This window comes from Triticum aestivum, chromosome 7B (genome assembly GCF_018294505.1).
Source record: "Triticum aestivum cultivar Chinese Spring chromosome 7B, IWGSC CS RefSeq v2.1, whole genome shotgun sequence".
Lineage (NCBI taxonomy): Eukaryota > Viridiplantae > Streptophyta > Magnoliopsida > Poales > Poaceae > Triticum > Triticum aestivum.
Genome location: NC_057813.1, coordinates 247,027,831 through 247,051,972, shown reverse-complemented (window position 1 = coordinate 247,051,972; position 24,142 = coordinate 247,027,831). Strand labels below are relative to the sequence as shown.

The window sequence follows — 24,142 nt, the reverse complement described above, 5'->3', positions numbered from 1 at the left end:
GCTTCCAGGTCTTCCCAACAACCAATTGACTCCGCTGGCAAGCTGTTAAGCCAATGCCGAGCTGGTCCTTTAAGCTTGAGTGGGAGGTATTTGATGGCGTGTAGATCATCACCGCGGGCCATGTGGATATGAAGGAGATAGTCCTCGATCCAGACCGCAGGATCTGTTGTGCCATCGTATGATTCAATGTTTACGGGTTTGAAACCCTCAGGGATTTGATGATCCATCACTTCATCTGTGAAGCATAGTGGGTGTGCGGCGCCTCTGTATTGGGCTATATCACGACGCAGCTCAAATGAGCTTTGTCTACTGTGTTCGGCCCGGCCGGAATTGCCATATCCGGCGTGACGGTTATCATCACGTATCGTGGGGCGCCCACGCGATCCGTAGATCGATCTTGTTTGCCTTGCCTTGTCCTCCAATATATCCCGCAGGTCTGGCGCATTTTCCCGTGCCTTGGTATTTTTTGAGCGGCGTCGGGGTGCGGCTTGAGTGGAGGGCCGAGAGGCCTCTCTGTCGCGGCCACGAGGTGGCCGGTCGGCCGTATCATGCGCTGGTGATGTAGGTTTAGGTGCTTCCTCCTCTAATCGGGGTAGCAGCCTGCATTTTGGGTAGCTCTTGGAGGGGCGTTCGAGTTCATACTCTTCGGCCGCAAGGACTTCAGTCCATCTGTCGGCTAGCAAGTCTTGGTCAGCTCTAAGCTGTTGCTGCTTTTTCTTGAGGCTGCTTGCCGTGGCCATAAGCCTGCGTTTGAAACGCTCTTCGACGGGATCCTCAGGCACGACAAATTCGTCGTCGTTGAGGCTTGCCTCGTCTTTGGAGGGAGGCATGTAATTATCGTCCTCTACCTCTCTGTCTGCCGCTCTCTCATGAGGGCTGGCTTCTCCATCCTCCTGCGCTGAATCCTGCTGGAGGGGGTTGTCTTCGGCACTGTCCGGGGTGTTATTGTCTCCCGTGCCGGAATCACCGTTTTTGCTGTGGCGGGATTTAGAGCGGCGCCGCTGACGCCGGCGCTTAGGCTGTTTCTTGGAGGGGTCATCCTCCGTTGTTCCATCGCCATTCCCATCTTTTGGGATGTCCACCATGTAATGTCGTATGACGAGGTGGCCTTCCAGTGCCCTGTAGGCGCTGGTTCTTGTTGGCTCGTCCGCATCCCAACCTTCCTGACCATAGTCCGGCCAGGGCTCTCCTGATAAGAGAGAGACTTTAGTGAATTCAGGATGTCGCCAAAGGGCGAGCGCTGAAAGATGTCCGCGGCGGTGAATTCCTTGACCGGCGCCCAATCGGATTCGATTGGCAGGGGCACGGAAGGTTTGGAGTCCGGAGAGGAGTCTGGCACCTTGGAGTTACGAGCCTTGCAAAGGACAGGGATGGTGTTCGGCTCAATCGTCATAGAGATCGCAGCCCCCGAGGCGGTGTCCAGCCACCCGTCCTCGATCGGCGCAGTCGGCTCCGAGCTAAGGGTCGGAGCGGACACTGGTGCGGCCTCCAGGGCACTGTTCGGCGGCAGAGCTAGATCATGCCCATCGTGACAGTGCGGCGCGCTTGGCTGTGGCTCGAACCCGTCGAAGATCAAGTCTCCGCGGACGTCAGCCGTGTAGTTCAAACTTCCAAATCTGACCTGATGGCCAGGGGCGTAGCTTTCAATCTGCTCCAGATGGCCAAGCGAATTGGCCCGCAGTGCAAAGCCGCCGAATACGAAGATCTGTCCGGGGAGAAAAGTCTCACCCTGGACCGCATCGTTGTTGATGAATGGAGGAGCCATCGGGCCTAAAGATGACGACACAGAGGAACTCTCAATGAAAGCACCAATGTCGGTGTCAAAACCAGCAGATCTCGGGTAGGGGGTCCCGAACTGTGCGTCTAGGTGGATGGTAACAGGAGACAAGGGACACGATGTTTTTACCCAGGTTCGGGCCCTCTCGATGGAGGTAAAACCCTACTCCTGCTTGATTAATATTGATGATATGGGTAGTACAAGAGTAGATCTACCACGAGATCAGAGAGGCTAAACCCTAGAAGCTAGCCTATGGTATGATTGTTGTTCGTCCTACGGACTAAAACCCTCTGGTTTATATAGGCACCCAAGAGGGTTAGGGTTACACAAAGTCGGTTACAATGGTAGGAGATCTACATATCCGTATCGCCAAGCTTGCCTTCCACGCCAAGGAAAGTCCCATCCGGACACGGGACGAAGTCTTCAATCTTGTATCTTCATAGTCCAGGAGTCCGGCCAAAGGTGATAGTTCGGCTATCCGAACACCCCCTAATCCAGGACTCCCTCAACGGGCCACAAATGGGCCGACTGTAACCTCGGGCTGAATTTAGCCCACAAGCAGAAAATGACAGTAACGGGCTGTAAGTAAACAAATGCTGGAAATGAGCCCAAGAATAAATGGGCTCTGAGAAGGCTGAAAGATAACATTGGCTGGAAACGGCCCAACAGAATAACGGGCCGTTAATGGGTATAAAGTGATACACTATTCATTACGGGCAAGTTTCACCACGGGTCGTTAATGGGTATAAAGTGATACACTGTTCATTGTGGGCCAGTTTCACCACAGGCTGTTAATGGGCCAAGAGTTACAAAGGGCCTCATATGGGCCGAAAGACGTCATGGGCCATACATGGGCCAGAAGTGAAAACGGGCTGGAATCATATTGGATGGCCCAGATGACGCTACTGGGCCTAATTCGGATAGGGCATAACGGGCCTTGGGTTAGTGGGTTGTAAATGGGCTATATGCTAATAGGCCGTTAATAGGATTTCCATGGGTCGGGCCGCCACCTTTTGACCAAGTCAAACGGGCCGGCCTTTTCACAGGAATGGGCCTCTATTGGGTCGTGCCACATGTCGACGTATCATAGGCGCCTTCTGTCCAATGAGTGGATGACATCTATCCCGATGATGAGCCGACACATGTTTCCTCCAGCCAATGATGATTTTACACGTGGAAAATCCCCATTGGTCCGGGCTGTTAACGGGTTATCGGATCCAAAACCCGACCCGATAGCTTAACGGCATTCCGTTACGGTGGATGCCACGTGTCGATCACCCTTGACGAAAGCACTTCTGTGACGCGCGATTTATCATCATGGAAGTGGACACTTCCGTGATGATAATTTTGGTAATGTCATGGAACACTTCTACGACAACACAGGTATGACTATCTTGATTCTATCATAAAATCGTCATGGATGTACATGCATGACAGAAAACGCGACCTAATGTGACAAACACGTATCATCACGGAAGTGTATTTTTTGTAGTGTTAATATCTACCACCATATTCTATTCCACCCGCAGTCCTATATCCATGGCGTGCGCTCATGTATTGCGTGGGTGTTGAAAAAGCTGAAGCGCATTAAAAAGTATGAACACTTGCTTGGCTGACACCGGGGTAGTGCATGATTTATACTTTGTGTTAAGAAGATGGAGAATGACAAGGCCATATTATTTTCTAGGGATAACGTTCTTTAGCATTTTTATTTTGAAAGACATGATTGTTTGTTGGCATGCCTGAGTATTGATGACTTTATGTCAAATTATAAACTATTGCTTTGAATCATTCAGATATAAATATTCATACCATAAAATAATGATTACATGATGAACATGTTATGTAGCATTCCACATCAAAAATTCTGTTTTTATCATTTACCAACTCGAGGACGAGCAGGAATTAAGCTTGGGAATGCTTGATAGGTCTCCAACGTATCTATAATTTTTGATTGTTCCATGCTATTATAGTATCAATCTTGTATGTTTTATATGCAATTTTATGTGATTATATATCATTTTTTGGGACTAACCGATTGACCTGGTGCCAAGTGATAGTTGTTGTTTTTTGCTTGTTTTTGGTTTTCCAGGAAATCAGTACCAAATGAAGTCCAAACGTTATGAAACTTTTCGACAATTTTTTCTGCACAAGAGAAATCCTAGAAGCTTCGGGAGGAGACCAGAAGGCAAATGAGGAGACGACATGGTAACAGGGCACGCCCAGGGGGTAGGCGCGCCCTAATGCCTTGTGGGCCCCTCGTGGCTCTGTCTGACCTAATTCCACCTCTATAAATTCTATAAAATCGGGAAACCAACAGAGAGCCACCCAAAATACTTTTTTCGTTGCTGCAAGTTTCTATTTTCTTGCGATCCCATCTGGAGGCCTTTTTCGGTTTTCTGCCAGAGGGGGAATCTATCATAGAGGGCTTGTACATCAACCTTGCGGCCCTTACGATGAGGTGTGAATAGTTTACCATAAACCTATGGGTCCACAGCTAGTAGCTAGATGGCTTCTTCTCTCTCTTTGATCTTCAATACAATGTTCTCTTTGATGTTCTTGGAGATCTATTTGATCTAATCTTCTTTTGCGGTGTGTTTGTTGGGATCTGATGAATTGTGGATTTATGATCATATTGTTCATGAATATTAATTGAGTCTGCTCTGAATTCTTTTATGCATGATTATTATAGCTTTGTATTTCTCTCCGATCTATCTGTTTGGTTTGGCCAACTAGATTGATTCATCTTGCAATGGAAGAGGTGCTTTGTAATGGGTTCAATCTTGTGGTGATCTATATCCCAGTGGTAGAAGGGGATAAGACATGTATTTGTATTGTTACCATTAAGGGGAAACAACAGGGTTTATTCATATTGGTTGGATTTACTTTGTGTACATCATGTCATCTTGCTTAAGGCGTTACTCCATTTTTCATGAACTTAATACTCTAGATGCATGGTGGATATCGGTCGATATGGGTGGAGTAATAGTAGTAGATGCAGGCAGGAGTCGGTGTACTTGTCTCAGACGTGATGCCTATATACATGATCATTGCTTTGAATATCGTCATAACTATGCGCTTTTCTATCAATTGCCCAACAGTAATTTGTTTAGCATCGTATTTTTTTTGTCCGAGAGAGAAGCCTCAAGTGAAAACTATGGGCCCCGGGTCTAGTTTTATCATATATTAAATCCAAAAGTACCTTGCTGCCATTTATTCACCATTCTTTCATTTTGTATTTTATTTATCTATCTATCACTATCGGATTTGATCCTTGCAAATACCTTCCAAGGGGATTGACAACCCCCTTGATCGCGTTGGGTGCAAGTATTTGCTCTTTTGTGTGCAAGTGTTGCTAACGAGGTATTGCGTGGTTCTCCTATTGGATTGATAACCTTGGTTCTTAACTGAGAGAAATACTAATCTCTACTGTACTGCATCTTCCTCTCCTCTTCGGGGAAATACCAACATAGTTAACAAGTAGCACTAGCCAAGGGAAAAGAAGCTACAAGAATCACCTAAACTGAAGCATCTTGAGCCATGATAAAGCGGGGTTACACCTAGTTAATTATGAGCCTGTTACCTTACGCCATTCATCTTCTTGATCTCCCATCCAAGTTGGTTCCATATTGGTAGTCCCATACCTACCCACTTTGCAACTCTCATCCTCTGGTCCTAGCCGGCATGCTTCTAACTCACATTCCTCAGGAAAGGTGATCGATAATCCTATCTCACGACAGTGTGCAAGTGTGAAGCATCTTGATGGTAGGTTGTGGAAGTCAGTGTTGTTCATGGAGGAAATCAGATTGGAGCAACATGATTTTTTTTGATCTGGCAACATCAATGGCAAAGGAATTAGCAAAAATGTCCAAAAGGTAAGTTTGTCACCTAGCCCTTACTTGGACCTCCTAAGGGGGTTGTTTCGTTCCAAGCCACAACTTGCCACACTTTGCCACACCTCAACTTAGGCAAGTCTTACAAACATAGTCACAATCCAAACATGCCTTAAAAGATCTGGTTAGGCATGAATCCTATGGGTAGATCTGAATATCTTTAAAACTTGTACGCCGATCATACATAACATCAGACTCTATACACGAGCCTCTTTGGACGCTGGTAGCACTAATCATTGCATGCATACAATCATATTAAATCATTATGTTGCTCCCATATGAAAGTGACAGCACCAGAATCATTTCTTACTACCATATTCTTACGCCATACTCAGATCATCCCTAAAAATGTCATTGATGTTTTAATGCAGATGCAAACATTAGGTGCATCGGCAGGACCCTCCGTTAACCGCTATCCCTTTGTTCCACCCAGGTTCATTGACTCTCTCCAATAGAACCATTTTTCCTTAAGGATTTGCTATGTCCCTCCATTGCATTCGACTGTTGTGGGCAGTGACAAATGTCGCCCTTGAATCTCGAAAATTACATCGGTGTTCATACTCATAAGCGGTTCAGCATTCATATTGAGAACAGTGCGCTGCATGTCCTGCATGTGCCTACTGCATTCCATCATCACCTGAAAGGTCCATTGCCGCTTCCCGTGAGACTGATGGCAACCCAACATTGAAGTTGCAACGTTCAAATAAAGCAATGGCATGAGACTGTCGTGTTTGTAGATGGGTGGCCCCTTGTCTTCGAGGCCAATTATATTTTAATCAGTGACATAATCACCTTCACCCTCCATTCTGAATCCAAGATCAAGTCGAGGATTTATGACGCAAAGGACTCGATGGAGAAGAACATCAAATGCCCTATTGACGTGTCGATCGAGGTAACTATTCTAGTAAAGTCATCCTTGATTTTGTATTCCATCATGTATGCTAAGCTTGCAAGCATGTCAGATAGAACCAGGTACTTTGCATGAGCACTATAACTCGAAGCAGCCTCCAAGGTGTTTTGTGAGGATCATGTGCTGCGCGTTCGAGAGGAAGACACCCATTCCTACATCGGCCCACTTTCCTGTACCTAGACCACTTCCAAGGGAAAACAAACTGGACACGAGCACCGGTTTCACATGGATGGTTGTTATAAAGGCAGAGGTTTTTGACGCGCAACCTAACTAATGCAAAGTACCCTATGGACATCACCATGTCAAGAGATCCTTTCCCAAGAGACAAGCACAACATCTACTTCAAACATACAAAGATGAATCTTCTCCTATATGTGTGACTACTTGTGCCCTTCGAGTATGGTATACTACTTGACCCCTCTCTTGTGTGCATGCATAGGTGTGAGCGGAGCTACACATTCATCAAGCATGAGTCCAAGATCAGGAGTACAACTACACCATCCGCAAGGGAAGCATGGAAGTGAAGAAAATTAAGCACGAATGAGCTTCTGGAAAAGCCGGAAACTCCGGCACCAGACTGGAACTTCTGGCCCCAGAAATTTTGGCTCTCCCTGGATATTCCGACCACATCCAACCTCCATGAGGCACAGAGTGCAAACTCTCTGGATACCCCAGATCCTACCCGAAAGTTTGTCTGGAATGTGGTGCCCAGAACTTTTGGTCATCCCGGAACTTCTGGCCCTGCCTGTGAGCAGTGTATCGGGCGCACCCCATGTACCCATTTCCCCCCTAACTCACCCCTTCGTGGATTACACTATACATACTCCTCTCCCACCTCCATTCTAGAGATAGCTAAGAATAGATCTCATATCATAGAGCTTAGCTCATGTACTTGCCTTGTGGGATTGCTCTTGTGTGAGAGAGAGACTCCATTGGAGATCAAGGCACCCATTGGAGAAGGGTCCCTTGGGAATATTAAGACCTCCACTTGTGGATAAGTATTCCCGTCATAGAATCATCAAGCCTGCCTTGTTCTAGGACTTGGGGAAGAACTATCTTGTTCCATCTCATTGTTTGGATGATTTGGGTCATGGATCTATCTATGTTTGTTTGATTGCATCTATGTGTGTTGATTTTCATGTTTCCCCCCATGCTCTTCATTTTCTTCCTCGAATCCCCTCCAATTAATGAAGAACGGGCCACTCTAGAGGCTTGCCCTACATCATCTTGGAACAGAGCAAAGTTGACACGATGGAGCCCGACCGCCCACTTTTCTAGCCTTTTGTTCGAATTTTTCTTCCCAATTTCAAAAAATTCCAAAAAAATAGGCCTAAAAAATTTCTTGTGATTTGATGTTCTAGTGAGTTTTTGTTGATTTCTTTCTCTGGATAGTGTTTGTCAAGTGGATCTACCTCCCTTGGCGTTCCCTAGCCCCAAATTTTCCTTTACCCCCTTCAATTATTCTCTCGAATCGAGTTTTTCTGCCCCCATTCTCAGATACGAATTCGGGATTCGTCACGGACGTATTTCCGCAAACCTCGAAACTTACATGCACTCCTAGAACTTCTGGACCCAGGAACTTCCACCCTACCCGGAACTTCTCGGCTGAACAGAGAGTTGACACTGAAATTTCCTGGTCAACCCTAGGCTTCATCCGCTAGCCCAAGAACTTCCGCCCCTACCCCCAGAACTTCACGCTATACAAAGAGTGTGCACGAAATTTCAGCATCACCCTTCTTCAACTTTTAGGCCCTAAATTTTTGCTCCGGACTCTGATTTGAGCGCTCTTTGGCTTGCTTTCAAGCTATTAACATGCTCGAGGCCCTCATCTAGGTTTCCACATCTTTTGGCCAAAAACATTTTGAGGTTCTCCATCGACATCGCAATCCCTCCATCCACCATCACGTTCGTGCCACTGGATCATCAACATCGCTTCATCAGAAGTGACCATTGGGTCAAATCTTCATTAGCTTATATTGCGTCATTAACTACATCAATACACGAGATTCCGCAACCAACAACGGTTGCTCCATCCTTTGAGACCACCTTCAATCGGAAGCAAGGTTGATTACCCCCGACTTCGTGAAAGGTTAAGTGTGAGGAAGGTATCCATACCGACACAAACTTTTTCTTCCTTTCGATTATGACAGCCCCACCATATTTGCGATCACCGTCATACCTATTGAGACTAGATGTTCGAGTAATGTCGGGCTTCACGAAAACTTGAGCACCATAGATATGATAACATATTGTTGCATCATTTGATATATCATACGATAGCTTATTCCCATGCACATCTTGTGATACTTGTCTTGTATATTTGGTTGAGGGTCAATAAGAATATTGGAAAGGAAGAGAAAAATAAAAAAAAACTTCTAAGCAAGAAAGAATGATCAATCTTATAAGCAATGAGTTGAGAATGAAAAGATATACTTGTGCATGAAGATACATGGTATAGGAAAACATTTTGCTTGCATATGTAGGTTGTTTCCAAGTGGTGGTGTCCAAATGTGCAATCAAGCTAGCATCTCTCCTTGTGTTTGTGCAACACAAGTTAGTCTTCGTTAGGCAATTTTATATTCCTCAGCTATTTTGTTGCACAAGCCCCACTATCCCATCATGTGTGTTTCTTTATTGCCCTCCTCTATATGTGTGATCACTTGCTTTGCATTTTGAGTCTTTTGGATTGATCTCAACATTTACAAAATCTTGAGCTTCAATTTTCTTGATTTTTTGTGCCACTAATCCCACCAAGATCCATATATAGTCTTGTTGTGAGTTTGTAGGTGTGTGTTGGGCCCTCCCTTAAGGCCACATGCTGCGCGCACACATAGTTGGGGGTAGTTGCGTGCGAGGGTGGACATGCAACTGGCTACCATCGGATGTAGCTATGTGTAAAGGGTGGATATCCGACTAGATGCCAGCAAGGGAAGTTACCTATCAAGGGATGACATGCAAATTGAGAAAAAAGACACCCCCCCCCCCTCGCGCGTAAGTTACGGTTGTGTTGTGCCAGTTGTAGTTGTATGTCGAGGGGGCAGACATGCAACTGGCTACCAGCAAGGGCAGTTGTGTGTTGAGGACGAGCATGAAACTCGAAGCCATCGAGGGCAACTGCATGTCAAGAGGTGGACATGCAACTAGAAACATTTCCTCCTAAAGATCATCTTGCATATTGTTCTCGTGCAATGGTAGAAAGAAGACAAAAATTCAAAAATAAATTAAAATGCCATCATCCAGCCGCCCCTAGCATCAAACGCTGCTGGCACACACACATTATATGTTAGTCTTATTTAGAATTTTAAGAATAATACTCCCACTGTTCACATTGTGGGCTATAAGACATTAACAACAGGCTCTCGAGTATTCCTATCATCAAAATTTTCCATTTCCATCATAACGGGGGTATAAGTAAAAGGAAATAAATTATGGCAGATTATCTACCTCACCCCAACAGATAGATAAATTTGGTATACTCAAATTAATATAAGATGTGTTGGATATTTTGAATAGAACATATGGACTAAAATGAGTGAACAAATACATTTAGAACATCTTATATTTGTGAATGGAGGGAGTACATAGTAAATATATAAGTATACAATGCATAAAAAATTAGAGTTGCAAAAAAAATAAGATACAAGAAAAACATGTAGAAGTATCATGATTAGTTGTATTTTGATGAATTATCATAAAATAGAATACAAGGTGACATTCTAATATGGTTAGTTGCACAAAAAGGTTAGATGCAGTTTCAATATATCAAATATTATGCGTCTAAAAAATAAAAAGAACAAAGAAAACGCCACCTAAAAACAATATCAGAGATGCCCTACGAGCTACGAGCTACCAACCACAGTGTTTTTTCCTGCTTTTCCTCCTTATATTAATTCATAGGGGAAAACCTTAGTTTTTTAGTAAACATTTAAATATAATTATAGAGGAGAATAAACATTTTTTTAGCAAAAGAAGAGTAAACATTTTTTAGTGGTAAACCAAAACTTTATTGCAAAGTAGCAGCTCGGTTTACAGGAGTAACAAACTGGTCATGGGGTAAACCCAGCCACAAATGGTGACCAACATCTAGCGAAGTAGAAAATTTTGCTAAATTGTGTGCATCAACATTCATAGTACGGCTTTCAAAAATGAAATCACAGCTTGTGAGCTCTCTTGCCCGAGCGTTAATCTCCTTAATGATTGCACTATACCTTCCTTCAGATCTATTCTTTATCTCCGCCACCACTTTCTTATCACATGCAATAACAACTTTGCCGAGGGACAAGTCCAACGCAAGCGCTAGAGCTTCACGGCAAGCGACTGCCTCCAATGTTGTCGGGTCTGAAATGTCGGTAAATACCATAGCTGATGAACCCAAAAAGAGGCATATGTGATCATGGCAAACTGTAACGGATGCGCCACTATTACCATCTTTTGCAAGACCTCCGTCAACTTGTATCTTCGCCACCCCGGGGCTCGGTGATGTCCATTTCGTCGTCCTTCTCACCCGCATCCCACCAGCAACTGGATGCGTTGCTTTGCAGGACTCAGTTTTCAAGGACTACAATTCGGATCTGAATCTAGTGACGAAGCCATGAGTGGCATGTGGACTCATTGGAGAATCCAAACTGTTACGCGGATAAACTATGAGAAAAACAAAAATTAAAAACAAAATAGAAATAACACAGCAAGCCACAAACATATAGCCCACATAAAAAAAGGCCGGGATGGATGGACAATGTCCCCAAGCGATAGCCCACCATCTGCTAAGATAGAAACAAGCATTACCCCTCAAAAGAAAAAAAGAAACTACTCGATGACCCACAGGTTAGTAAAATTCCATGGCTAAATCTCGCTCGACTGGGATTTCGCAAACCGTAATATTGTAGGCCCCACACAAAAATATGGGACGGAAACACACCGAAAGTTTTCAAAGGATGTCAGCACAACGGTTTATATATACGATCCAAAGCCACCATGGATAGGTACGCAAGCAAAGCCCTGACCTGAGCTAGCATCTGGCACGCACCCTGCTGCCAAAACAACACGCACGCACGCAACACACTGCAAATTTGCAATGTGCCATTGCTCCCAGCAGCAAGCACGATGCGTCCACGAGGCTCTGCTCCAGCCACCCGTGCTGCATGACCGGCCAAAGAAAGCGCGACGCGGCGGCGGCGCGAGTGCCGAGGTGGCCTCCATCGTGCGGCTCGCCGTGCCTATGGTCGGCGCGGGGCTGCTCATGTACGCGCGCTCCCTAGTGTCCATGATCTTTCTTGGCCGGCTCGGCCGCCTGCCACTCGCTGGCGGCTCCCTCGCGCTCGGCTTCGCCAACATCACCGGCTACTCGGTGCTCTCCGGGCTGGCTGCCGGTATGGACCCGGTGTGCGGCCAGGCGTTCGGTGCCGGCCGCACGTCTGTCCTCGCCGCGGCGCTCCGCCGCACCATCTCGCTGCTCCTGGTCGCGTCCATCCCCGTCAGCCTGCTCTGGGTCGCCATGCACCGCATCCTCGTCGCCACAGGGCAGGACCCCGACATTGCGGCCGCTGCTTACGACTTCATCATGTGCTCGCTGCCAGACCTCCTCGTGCAGTCCTTCCTCCACCCGATCCGCGTGTACCTCCGTGCGCAGGCCATCACGCTCCCGATCACGTACGCAGCCGCCGCCGCGCTCCTGCTCCACGTTCCCATCAACTGCATCCTCTTGCAGGGCCTCCGCCTCGGTATCCGCGGCGTCGCCCTCGGAGCCGTCTGCACCAACCTAAACTTCTTGCTGTTCCTCGTGACCTACGTGTACTTCTCCGGAGTAACCCATGGCAATGGCGGCAGCGATGGCAAAGATGGTGCATGTTTGTCACCGATGGAGGAACCTGCTCTGGAATGGGGCCGCTTGGTCAGGCTCTCCGTTCACAGCTGCATGTCGATATGCCTGGAGTGGTGGTGGTACGAGATCATGGTCATGCTTTGCGGCGTGCTCACCGACCCGAAAGCGGCGGTGGCAGCTATGGGAATACTCATACAGACCACGTCACTGGTGTATATCTTCCCGCATTCCCTCAGCTGCGCCGTGTCCACGCGCGTCGGGCATGAGCTCGGCGCGGGGCGGCCGGAGCGTGCGCGCCTCGCGGCACGCGTCGGCCTCGCCTGTGGCGCCGCGCTGGGCCTCGTGGCGTGCGCATTCGCGGCGTCCGTGAGGGGCGTATGGGCGCGAATGTTCACCGCAGATGCGGCCATCCTGCGGCTGACGTCCGTGGCGCTGCCCATTCTCGGCGCCGCCGAGCTGGGCAACTGCCCGCAGACAGCGGGTTGCGGCGTGCTCCGCGGCAGCGCGCGGCTGGGGAAGGCCGCGAGGATCAACGCCTCAGCCTTCTATGGCGTCGGCATGCCGGCCGCTCTGGCGCTGGCGTTCTGGCCGGCACGGCTCGACTTCCGGGGCATGTGGGCCGGCATGCTGACGGCGCAGCTGGTGTGCGCGGCCCTGATGCTGCGAGCGGTGCAGCGCACGGACTGGGAAGATCAGGCCGTTCGCGCGCGCGAGCTGACCGGCGCGGAGGCCCATGGCGACGTCAAAAGCTGCCATGCAGACGCAGACAGTGTAATGGCGGGCAACGGCTTGCTCGTGGTGACTGTGCTAAGTTGAATATGCATAGAGTACTTTACATTTATATATCAGTATCTTTTTTCGTTTTCACCTTTAATTTTCAGTTGTCCATTGGCATAGGATTTGGAACAATAGGCAGCAGAATTATCAATGCATCCCTCGTTGAATTGAGGGAGCATAATGCACAATTGCCCGGGCTCCTTTGCTTTTATATTGGTCCCCGATAAGGAACTGACGTTCGGCAGATCGAACAATTGGTTGGAGCGAACTGCCGTTCGCTACAATACTCCCACAGCACTAACCACGTGCAGCCAGATGGCCTGAAAGATGGCCTTCAGTGGGCCAGCCAAATGCCTCCCATCGGACAAGCCCAAAAAATGCCATTAGCCCATGAAGGATGTAAAAAAAAAAGAATTGCAATGTTGTGTGCTCCTGCCTCTCCCAGCGAGTATATAGAAAAACAAAAAACCTTTAAACCTAAAAATATCTAGGAAATCCATACCACATGATAAGAAGGTTGCCATGCTCTAGTGAATACAACTACTATATACTTAAAAAAAAATCAAAAGTTACATTACGGAAGGTTCAGTATTTGCCGTGATGTCCAAACTGACTTCATGACAAAATTGAGTGTGAAAAATTTGCCCATGACTTATGCAAAACAAAATTACCACTAAAAACCCATTGGTCCAAATATAAGAAAATTTATGAAATGCTACGTACAAAAATAGTTCATTTGCCATGTATGTTAATTTTGCCCATGACTTATGAAAAACAAAAATTCTGTTAAACCCCATTGGTCTAAAAGAATTAAGAAACATGAGAAAATGCTACGTACAAAAAAATAGTTCATTTGCCATGTATGTTAAAGTAAAATTGCCATGGCAAAAGTTAAGATTTATTTGCCATGAAAATACAGTTAAATTTGCCATGACAAAGTTAAAAGTAAAAAAATCATGTATGCTTGATGTAAATTTTCCTTGATAGTAAAGATAATTTTGCCATGGCAGTGGATGTAAATTTACCATGATAAAAAAAACAAAAGTAAATTTGCCATGGAAAAATTTAAAAGGAAATTTGCATTGTATGTTGAAGTAAATTTGCCATGGCAATAAAGGTAATTTTGCCCAGAAAGTAAAGGTAAATTTTCCATGGCAATGAAGGTAAATTTGCCACGGCAAAACAAAAGTAAATTTGCCATGGAAAAAAAATTACCTTGTATGTTGAAGTAAATTTTCCATGGCAGTAAAGGTAATTTGCCATGTGGGAAATAAAAGTAAAATTTGCATTGGCAATTAAAAATGAAATTTTCCATGGCAATAAAGGTAAATTTACCATGCTACATAAGTAAATTTTCCATGTTCTCAAAAGGTAAAATTGTTATGAGGATCGGGTTGTCATACATTTGTCATGTGATTGTTCCATTATATGCTCAATGAACTAGAACTTGTAAGGGCATATTAGAAATACAAAATATACCCATGGGAGATGTTGTTGAAAATTTCCATTGTACTTTTATTATATTTTTTCATGCTTTGCGTAAAAAGAAAATTGCAATGTGTGTAAAATGATTTTGCCATGATATTCTCCATGATACTTGAATTAAACTTGCCATGGTCCATAAATTTAGTTTGCCATGGTACTTAGTTTAAGCTTGCCATAGTCCATACGTTTAGTTTGCCATGATCCATACAGTAAGTTTGTCATTTTAGAGATATAAACAGTAATATACATTTGAAGAAAATGGTGGCAAACAATTTGGAGGATGGCAAGTTTGACGTGTCGTGGAAACTTTCTGAATTCGCCATGTTTTACAATTTGCTGTGTTTCAGATAAGAGCAATCCCACATTCACCATGTGACCATCGCCCCAAAATTACAGTGCCAGTACATGTTAGGTTGTCGTGACAAAAACAACATCACAAATTCGTAAACTGTATCGACATTTCTCTAGTTTGATAGCAACTTGTCCTTAGTTGCCATGGTAAAGCACATGTTTAGATCGGAGAAAAAACCATGAAAAACATCATGAGAAATATACACCTAGTTCTCCATACACTATGATACATCTACTGCGCCAGCAAAAATGTGGCCAAAAAAAATCCATCTCACCAGCTCCTCAAATTCAACCACATCATACCTCGGATTGTTGGATCAATTTGGTGGATCAAAAATCCCAAAACCACACCCCTACATTAGCAAGCTCGATTTTGCCATCGTTGACACCATACCCGAATCACCTCAAAAATAGAAAATAAACTAGCATGATAGAGAGGGGATTTGATCCTTACCTCCAACGAGAGAACGTGTGGACATGCGGCGTGATGCAGGGAACCTCTCCGCCGTAGGCCTCCTCACGAGTGGTGGCGCTCCACATCGTTGAGCAACCTTCACATCAATACAAGCACCTCCTTTTCGAGGGCCGGACGACACGCCAACCTAGATCCGATGGTGGGCGGCCATGACGTAGGCCTCCTCCCTGTGGTGGCGCTCCACCTCCTCGAGCAGCCTTTAGCTCTGTGGCCACCTCGCACCATTCCATTGCGACAGGGGGAGCACTGATATCTCCTTTTTGTTGACCCAATATTGGAACTGAAAAGAGTATCCTGCACCTATTTCCCTAGAGATGACCCTGGGTTATCGAACCCACGAGAGGAAGATTACCTTCTAGCGATGGTCTCTAGCAAGATTTTGCTAAAGTGTCAAATCTAGCTTTTGACCGGATCAGCAAGCAAATATTGATTCAAACACTTATAGTATTGGTGTTGGGATAAAGAATGATATTAGTTTGTGCTCGGGAAGCCACCCATCAAGAGGTGATTGCATTATTTGGAATGGGGGATGTCTCGAAATAACGTCCTGATCGACATGAGTCCTGCATCAAGAATTAGTTGTCGTATTGAAGGCTCTATCCATCTCGCGGGTTGCCCGGATAATCAAGATAATAATATCAAACAAAAGCTTTGAGCGTTCAATGACTACACCTCATGAATCCCCAAGGATATGATCCATGTTACCCTACTAAACCTTACTATCACGGGTGTTCGGTATAACACTTCACATTTCCCTTGCTCCTAGCGTCACCGGTGCTCGATCTTCATGATCATGGGTACCTGCAGGGATGAAGATCACAGATAAGACCAGAGATACTTCACGATGCAATTTTATTTTACACATACAAGACATCGTGTCAAAGGCTTACATTGATCCCTTCACCAAATACCTAGGGTTGCAAGGCTCATGCCTCACCCCATACCTTACCTAACTACTCACACATGGAGATCAGATCGCGAGAAGAAATTATTGAAGAACACATCTTGAGATTTATTGATTGCAAAATGTCTTACAATGTATGCCTTGTGAGATGCACGATTATAAGTATGAACTGGATGAGAGAGGGCTATGGTGGTGGAGATGGCTATGGAGGTGAAAATGGTAGCCGCAAGGGTTTGTGGATGAAGATGATGATGAATAGGTTATTTTTGTGCTCGACACTCCTCCTATGCTCCGTTTGTTGACATTTTGACGGGGTCCCTGATACGTCTTCAACGTATCTATAATTTTTTATTGTTCCATGCTATTATATTATCTGTTTTGGATGTTTTATATGCATTTATATGCTATTTTATATTATTTTTTGGACTAACCTATTAACCTAGAGCCCAGTGTCAGTTTCTGTTGTTTTCCAGTTTTTAGTTTTGCAGAAAAGAATATCAAATGGAGTCCAAACAAGCTGAAAATTTACGATGATTTTCTATGGACTAGAAGAAGCCCCTGAAGCACAAGAGTTGGGCAAGAAGAGTCCCAAGTCAACGACAAGGGTGGAGGACGCGCCCCCCTGCCTTGTCGCTGACTCATGGACCCCCCTGACGTGAAACCAATGCTAAAAATTCCTATAAATCCAGAAAACCCCCCAGAAAGAAACCTAGATCGGGAGTTCCACCGTCGCGAGCTGATTCTCCAATGTATCTATAATTTTTTATTGTTCCATGCTATTATATTATCTATCTTGGATGTTTTATATGCATTTATATGCTATTTTATATGATTTTTGGGACTAACCAATTAATCTAGGGCCCAGTGTCAGTTTCTGTTTTTTTCCTTGTTTTTGAGTTTTGCAGAAAAGGAATATCAAACGAAGTCCAAATGGTCTGAAAATTTCGGTGAATTTTTATGGACCACAAGAAGCCCCGAAAGCAAAAGAGTTGGGACAGAAGAGTCCCGAGCCAACCACAAGACCGGAGGGCGCGCTCTACCCCCCCTAGGAGGGTGCTCCGGTCTTGTCGTTGACTCGTGGACCCCCCCCCCCTAACGTGAAACCGATGACAAATATTCCCATAAATACAGAAACCCCCCAAAAGAAACCTAGATCTAGAGTTCCGCCGCCGTAAGCCTCTGTAGCCACAAAAAACCAATCTAGGTCCTCTCTGGCACCCTGCCGAGGGGGCCATCATCATCGGAGGCCATGGAGGAGCATCCCGAAGGGGCCATCATCGCCATGGAGGCCAAGGACCAGAGGGAGAACCTCTCCCCATCTAGGGGGAGGCCATGGAGGAGGAAGCACAAGGGGGAGAACCTCTTCCCCTCCCTCTCGGTGGCTCCGGAGTGCCATCGAGGGAACCATCACCGCGGTCATCGTCTTCATCAACATCACCATCTTCATCACCATCCTCATCTCTTTTACACGCTCCACTCTCCCGCACCCCGCTGTAATCACCTACTTGAACATGGTGCTTTATGCCACATATTATGATCCAATGATGTGTTGCCATCCTATGATGTTTTGAGTAGATTTCTTTTGTCCTTTGGGTTGATTGATGATCTAGATTGGTTTGCTTGTATGTTTTATGTTGGTGCTATCCTTTGGTGCCTTCCGTGCCATGAACACATGAAGGATTCCCGTTGTAGGGTGTTCCAGTACGTTCATGATTCGCTTATAGTGGGTTGCTAGAGTGACAGAAGCTTAAACCCGAGTAAGGGGGTTGTTGCGTAGGGGATAAAGGGGACTTGATACTTTAATGCTATGGTTGGGTTTTACCTTAGTGATCTTTCGTAGTTGTGGATGCTTGCTAGAGTTCCAATCATAAGTGCATAAGATCCAAGAAGAGAAAGTATGTTAGCTTAGGCCCCTCCCTCATATGAAATTGCAATGACGACTACCGATCTTGTTAACAATTGCCTAGGACAATTCCGCACACCGACCCATCGTTATTACACACTCGCTATTTATAATATATAGTAATATATTCTAACTTTATGTTAACAACACCTACTTTTATATTTTAGTTCTCTGATATCATGGAAAGCTATCCTCTTCATACCCACAACGTAGTTTTATTTCTCGTTTCTATATGGAAGCAAACGTTTGGTGTACGTAGAGTCGTATCAGTGGCAGATAGGACTTGAGAGAACAATGATCTTACCTTTTAGCTCCTTGTGGGTTCGACACTCCATACTTATCACCTCCACCTTTGGAAATTGCTACGATGATTCCTTGCACTTGGGGATTATCAAGCTCTTTTCTTGCGCCGTTGCCGAGGAGCAATAGCGTGGGATTGATGTACAAATTGCCTAGGTTGTCCTGATTTTTCAGAATTTTTGGAGTAGCAGAAGTATGGTTGATGTTCAAATCATTACAAACTGTTCCATTTCTGGTAGATTGTGTTTTCAATGCATAGTTTGCTTGTTTTCTAGTTTCTATGGCTTATATTGCTCAATATAAATTGTAGAAATGATATGATACAATAGGCATTATTTGAGAACAATTATGAATCTTGTCTTGACAGTACCAAAGTGAATGATTTTGTCTTTATCATACTAACCCATCTCACGAAGTTCCGTTAAGTTTTATGTGATTTAAGTTTTTAAGTTTTGGGTGAGATATCGATAGAGGAGAATAAAGAGTGGAAAGACCCTAAGCTTGGGGATGCCCAGGGCACCCCAAGGTAATATTCAAGGAAGACTCAAGCGCCTAATCTTGGGGATGCCCCAGAAGGCATCCCCTCTTTCGTATTCAAAACCATCGGTATACCTTACTCGGAGCTATATTTTTATCCGTCACATAATATGTGTTTTGCTTGGAGCGTATTTTCATTTTACTTGTCATTCGAATAAAATCATTGGATCTGAAATCTTGAACCAGAGACAGTTCTCCCATGGCTATTTAACTATTTGACTACTCATTGATCTTCACTTATACCCTTTTGGAGTAGTTTGTCCTTTACTCTCATGCTTCACTTATATCCTATGAGTAAATGGTTAAATGAATTAAATGTCATAAATCTGAATTTATTTATGTTTCATATGTTTATACCATGGGGAGGAATAACTTCACATATAAGAAGTAGAGGTGGTAAATGTGGTAAACGTATTGAAAGTTAGCAAGCATAGTATTGGTCACTTGACCAATTCATGAAAGAATATTGAAGGAAGACAGATTTCACATATAAATGTACTATCTTGCACATCTTCTATGATTGTGAGCCCCATTAACTATTTTCAAACTTCATCAAATTAGTTGAAATTGGACAAGAAAGACAACTTAATGAGTTATGTTTGGGTATATTTGTATAGAAGTTATTGTTATGGATCCTCCAACATGTGGTGCTTGCTTTTTAGAATCTTTTGCTAGCCAAAATTTCTATACTAAGTAGAGATACTACTTGTGCATCCAAAAACCCTTGAACCAAGTTCTTCCATGAGTGTCCACCATATCTACCTATACGCGGTATTTACCTGCCGTTCCAAGTAAATCTGCATGTGCCAAACTCTAAACCTTCAAATAATAATCTATTTTGTATGACCGAATCGCTCATGTAGCGACTAGGGGCTGTTAGTATCTTCCATGCTAGGTGAGTTATTCTCACGATGAGTGGAATCCACTCATCATTCACGAGAAAATGGCTGGTAACTAGGATGCCCAATCCTATGATCAAAAGATCAAAAATGAAATCGAAAATAATTAAACAAAACTCCCCCAGGATTGTTGATAGTTGGACGACACATTTGGACCAGCCGTGGAATGTGCTTGTTGGTGGTGGGGGAGTAAAAACTTTACCATTCTGTTTGGGAACTGCCTATAATGTATCTAGCATGGAAGATAGTGAGAACTCTTGGTTGTTATGTTGACAATGAAAGCATACCTCTCAAAATTATTTTCATCTCTGTTTTAAAAGCTTCAAGCTCTGGCACCTCTGCAAATCTCTGCTTCCCTCTGCGAAGGGCCTATCTTTTACTTTTATGCAAGAGTCAGTAGTATTCCTTCTCATTCCAACATACTCCTTAGTTAGCAAGCATCATGTGATGGGGAAAGATCTAAGCATATATGACCATTCAAATATATTTGATCATGAATTATTATTGTTGACAAGTATCTATATGATAAATAAGTTGGGAGGCGAAACATTAAGCCCCTAACTTTCTCCGTGTTCAATGGATGCTATTTGTTCTAAAAATAAGATTTGAGTGGTAGAAATCATGGAAGACTATATGATAGTTGAGGATGTGGGATTTTCTAAATCAAATCTCTTACATAGACCCTTCCTGAAAATAAGATGAATTGCAATTGTTTGATGACTAAGAACATTGTTTGTTAGTTTTCAAGAAAGTTTACGGTCTATGCTTTAACATGTGAATAGCTTGTTACTTGATCACGAGAAGCTTTATGATATGAGCTATTGTTATGATATATAATGATGCTAGAAAAATTGATTGAAATTATCATTGATCAAACTTGTGCACTTGCTAGCATTCCACATCAAAATTCTGTTTTTATTATTTACCTACTCGAGGACGAGCATGAATTAAGCTTGGGGATGCTTGATATGTCCCCAACGTATCTATAATTTTTGATTGTTCCATGCTATTATATTATCTATCTTGGATGTTTTATATGCTATTTTATATGATTTTTGGGACTAACTTATTAACCTAGAGCCTAGTGCCATTTTCTGTTTTCCCTTGTTTTTGAGTTTTGCGGAAAAGAATTATCAAACGGAGTCCAAATGAGCTGGAAATTTACGGTGATTTTTTATGGACCAAAAGAACCCCCCGAAGCAAAAGAGGTTGGCCAGAAGAGTCTCGAGCCAACCACAACAACGGAGGGCGCACCCTACCCCCCTGGGAGGGTGCTCCGGTCTTGTCATTGACTCGTGGACCCCCTTAACGTGAAACCGACGCTAAAAATTCCTATAAATACAGAAACCCCCGAAAAGAAACCTAGATCGGGGGTTCCGCCGCCATAAGCCTTTGTAGCCACGAAAAACCAATCTAGGCCCTCTCTGGCACCCTGCCGGAGGGGGCCATCATCACCGGAGGCCATGGAGGAGGATCACGGAGGGGCCGTCATCACCATGGAGGCCAAGGACCAGAGGGAGAACCTCTCCCCATCTAGGGGGGAGGCCATGGAGGAGGAAGAACAAGGGGGAGAACCTATCCCTCTCTCTCTCGATGGCACCGAAGTGCCATCGGGGGAACCATTGCCGCGGTGATCGTCTTCATCAACATCACCATCTTCATCACCATCCTCATCTCTTTTACGCGGTCCACTCTCCCGCACCCCGCTGTAATCACCTACTTGAACATGGTGCTTTATGCCACATATTATGATCCAATAATGTGTGGCCATCCTAAGATGTTTTGAGTAGATTTCTTTTGTCCTTTGGGTTGATTGATGATCTAGATTGGTTTGAGTTGTATGTTTTATGTTGGTGCTGTCCTATGGTGCCTTCTGTGTCGCGCACACGTGAAGGATTCCCGTTGTAGGGTGTGATGCCTGCTAGAACTACGTCGGTATTTCCCCAAAGTTGAAGGGACGATGCAGCACAGCGACGGTAGGTACTTCCCTCAATGATGAGACCAAGGTTATCGAACCAGTAGGAGAAATGCGCAATACAATGTAAACAGCTCCTGCACACAAATAATAAATACTTGCAACCTAATGTGTTAAAGGGGTTGTCAATCCCTTTTGGGTAACGACGCAAGAAATTGGCAAGTGGATGGGAGAAATTTGTAATAGATTGGATAAATAGCATGTGAAGAACACATTTAAGTCTAACATACTTCCTATGCATAGGCATTTTATAGGAAAACAAATTATCAAGGCAAGCAAAAACTAGCATATGCAAGGGAGAAGAAAGAAACAATAGCAATCTCGACATAATGAGAGGTAATTTAGTAACATGAAAATTTCTACAACCATATTTTCCTCTCTCATAATTACATGTAGGATCATAATCAAATTCACCAATATAGCTATCACATAAAATATTCTCTTTATGATCCACATGAATGCAAAGTTGACACTCTTCCAAAATAGTGGGATTATCATCAAATAAAGCCATGACCTCTCTAAGCCCACTTTTATCAAAAAGGTCATAAGATTGAACACTCCCCAAATATGTGGGATTATTTTTAGCTAAAGTTGACACTCTTCCAAACCCACTTTTAATATTAGCACAAGCATATTCATCATGAGGTTCAAATAAATTTTCAAGATCATAAGAATAATCACCCCAATCATGATCATTGCAATAAGTAGTGGACATATCAAAATTAGCATCCCCAAGCTTGGGGTTTTGCATATCATTAACACAATTGACATTAATAGAATTTATAATAATATCATTGCAATTATGCTTTTCATTCAAGGAGGTATCATGGATCACTTTATAAATTTCTCCGTTTAACACTTCATCACAATTTTCAGATCCATAAATCTCAAGCAAAACTTCATAAAGTTAATCTAGTGAACTCAATTCACTAGAAATTGGTTCATCATAATTGGATCTTTTGAAAATATTAGCAATTGCCAATTGGATGAGGATCCATATCAATAGATTTTTTGCAAGCGAAGATGCAAGCAAATAGAAGAAACATGGTAACACAAGCAAAGATGAGATCTAACGAGAAAAACGCAAACGAAAAAAAAGAAGGCGAGTAAAAAGGCATTTTTTGTGAAGTGAGGGAGAGGAAAATGGCAAATAAAGTAAATTGCAAGGAGAGGAGATTTGTGATTAGGAACTTGGTAGATGTTGGTGATGTCTCCCTGACAACGGCGCCAGAAATTCCTTTTGATGCCTGCTAGAACTACGTCGGTATTTCCCCAAAGAGGAAGGGATGATGCAGCACATCGACGGTAGGTATTTCCCTCAGTTATGAGACCAAGGTTATCGAACTAGTAGGAGAACCACACAACACAACGTAAATAGCTCTTGCACACAAATAACAAATACTCGCAACCCAACGTGTTAAAGGGGTTGTCAATCCCTTTCGGGTAACGGCGCCAGAAATTGGCAAGTGGACGGGAGAAAGTTGTAATACATTGGATAAGTACATCGCAAATAAAATAAAGTGCAACAAAGAAATTTTGTATTTTTGGTTTAATAGATCTAAAAATAAAAGCAAATGAAAATAGATCATGAAGGCAAATATATTAAAGAATAGACCCGGGGGCCGTAGGTTTCACTAGTGGCTTCTCTCGAGAAAAATAGCAAACGGTGGAAAACAAATTAATGTTGGGCAATTGATAGAACTTCGAATACTCATGACGATATCCAGGCAATGATCATTATATAGGCATCACGTCCAAGATTAGTATACCGACTCCTGCCTGCATCTACTACTATTACTCCACACATCGACCCCTATCCAGCATGCATCTAGTGTATTAAGTTCATGGAAAATGGAGTAATGCAATAAGAACGATGACATGATGTAGACAAGATCTATTTATGTAGAAATAGACCCCATCTTGTTATCCTTAATAGCAACGATACATATGTGTCGGTTCCCCTTCTGTCACTGGGATCAAGCACCGTGAGATCGAATCCATCACAAAGCACCTCTTCCCATTGCAAGATAAATAGATCAAGTCAGCCAAACAAGACCCAAATATCAGAGAAGAAATACGAGGTTATAAACAATCATGCATACAAGAGATCAAAGAAGACTCAAATAACTTTCATG

General features: G+C 43.9%; 1 protein-coding gene across 1 annotated transcript; it reads left to right on the top strand.

Annotated features, from left to right (window-relative positions):
• Positions 1-11,587: 11,587 nt before the first annotated feature.
• On the top strand, positions 11,588-13,609 carry LOC123161246 (protein DETOXIFICATION 49-like). The gene has a single exon (XM_044579103.1). It carries the CDS (start codon positions 11,655-11,657, stop codon positions 13,215-13,217), a length of 1,563 nt encoding a protein of 520 aa, XP_044435038.1. The 5' UTR covers positions 11,588-11,654; the 3' UTR covers positions 13,218-13,609.
• Positions 13,610-24,142: the final 10,533 nt, after the last annotated feature.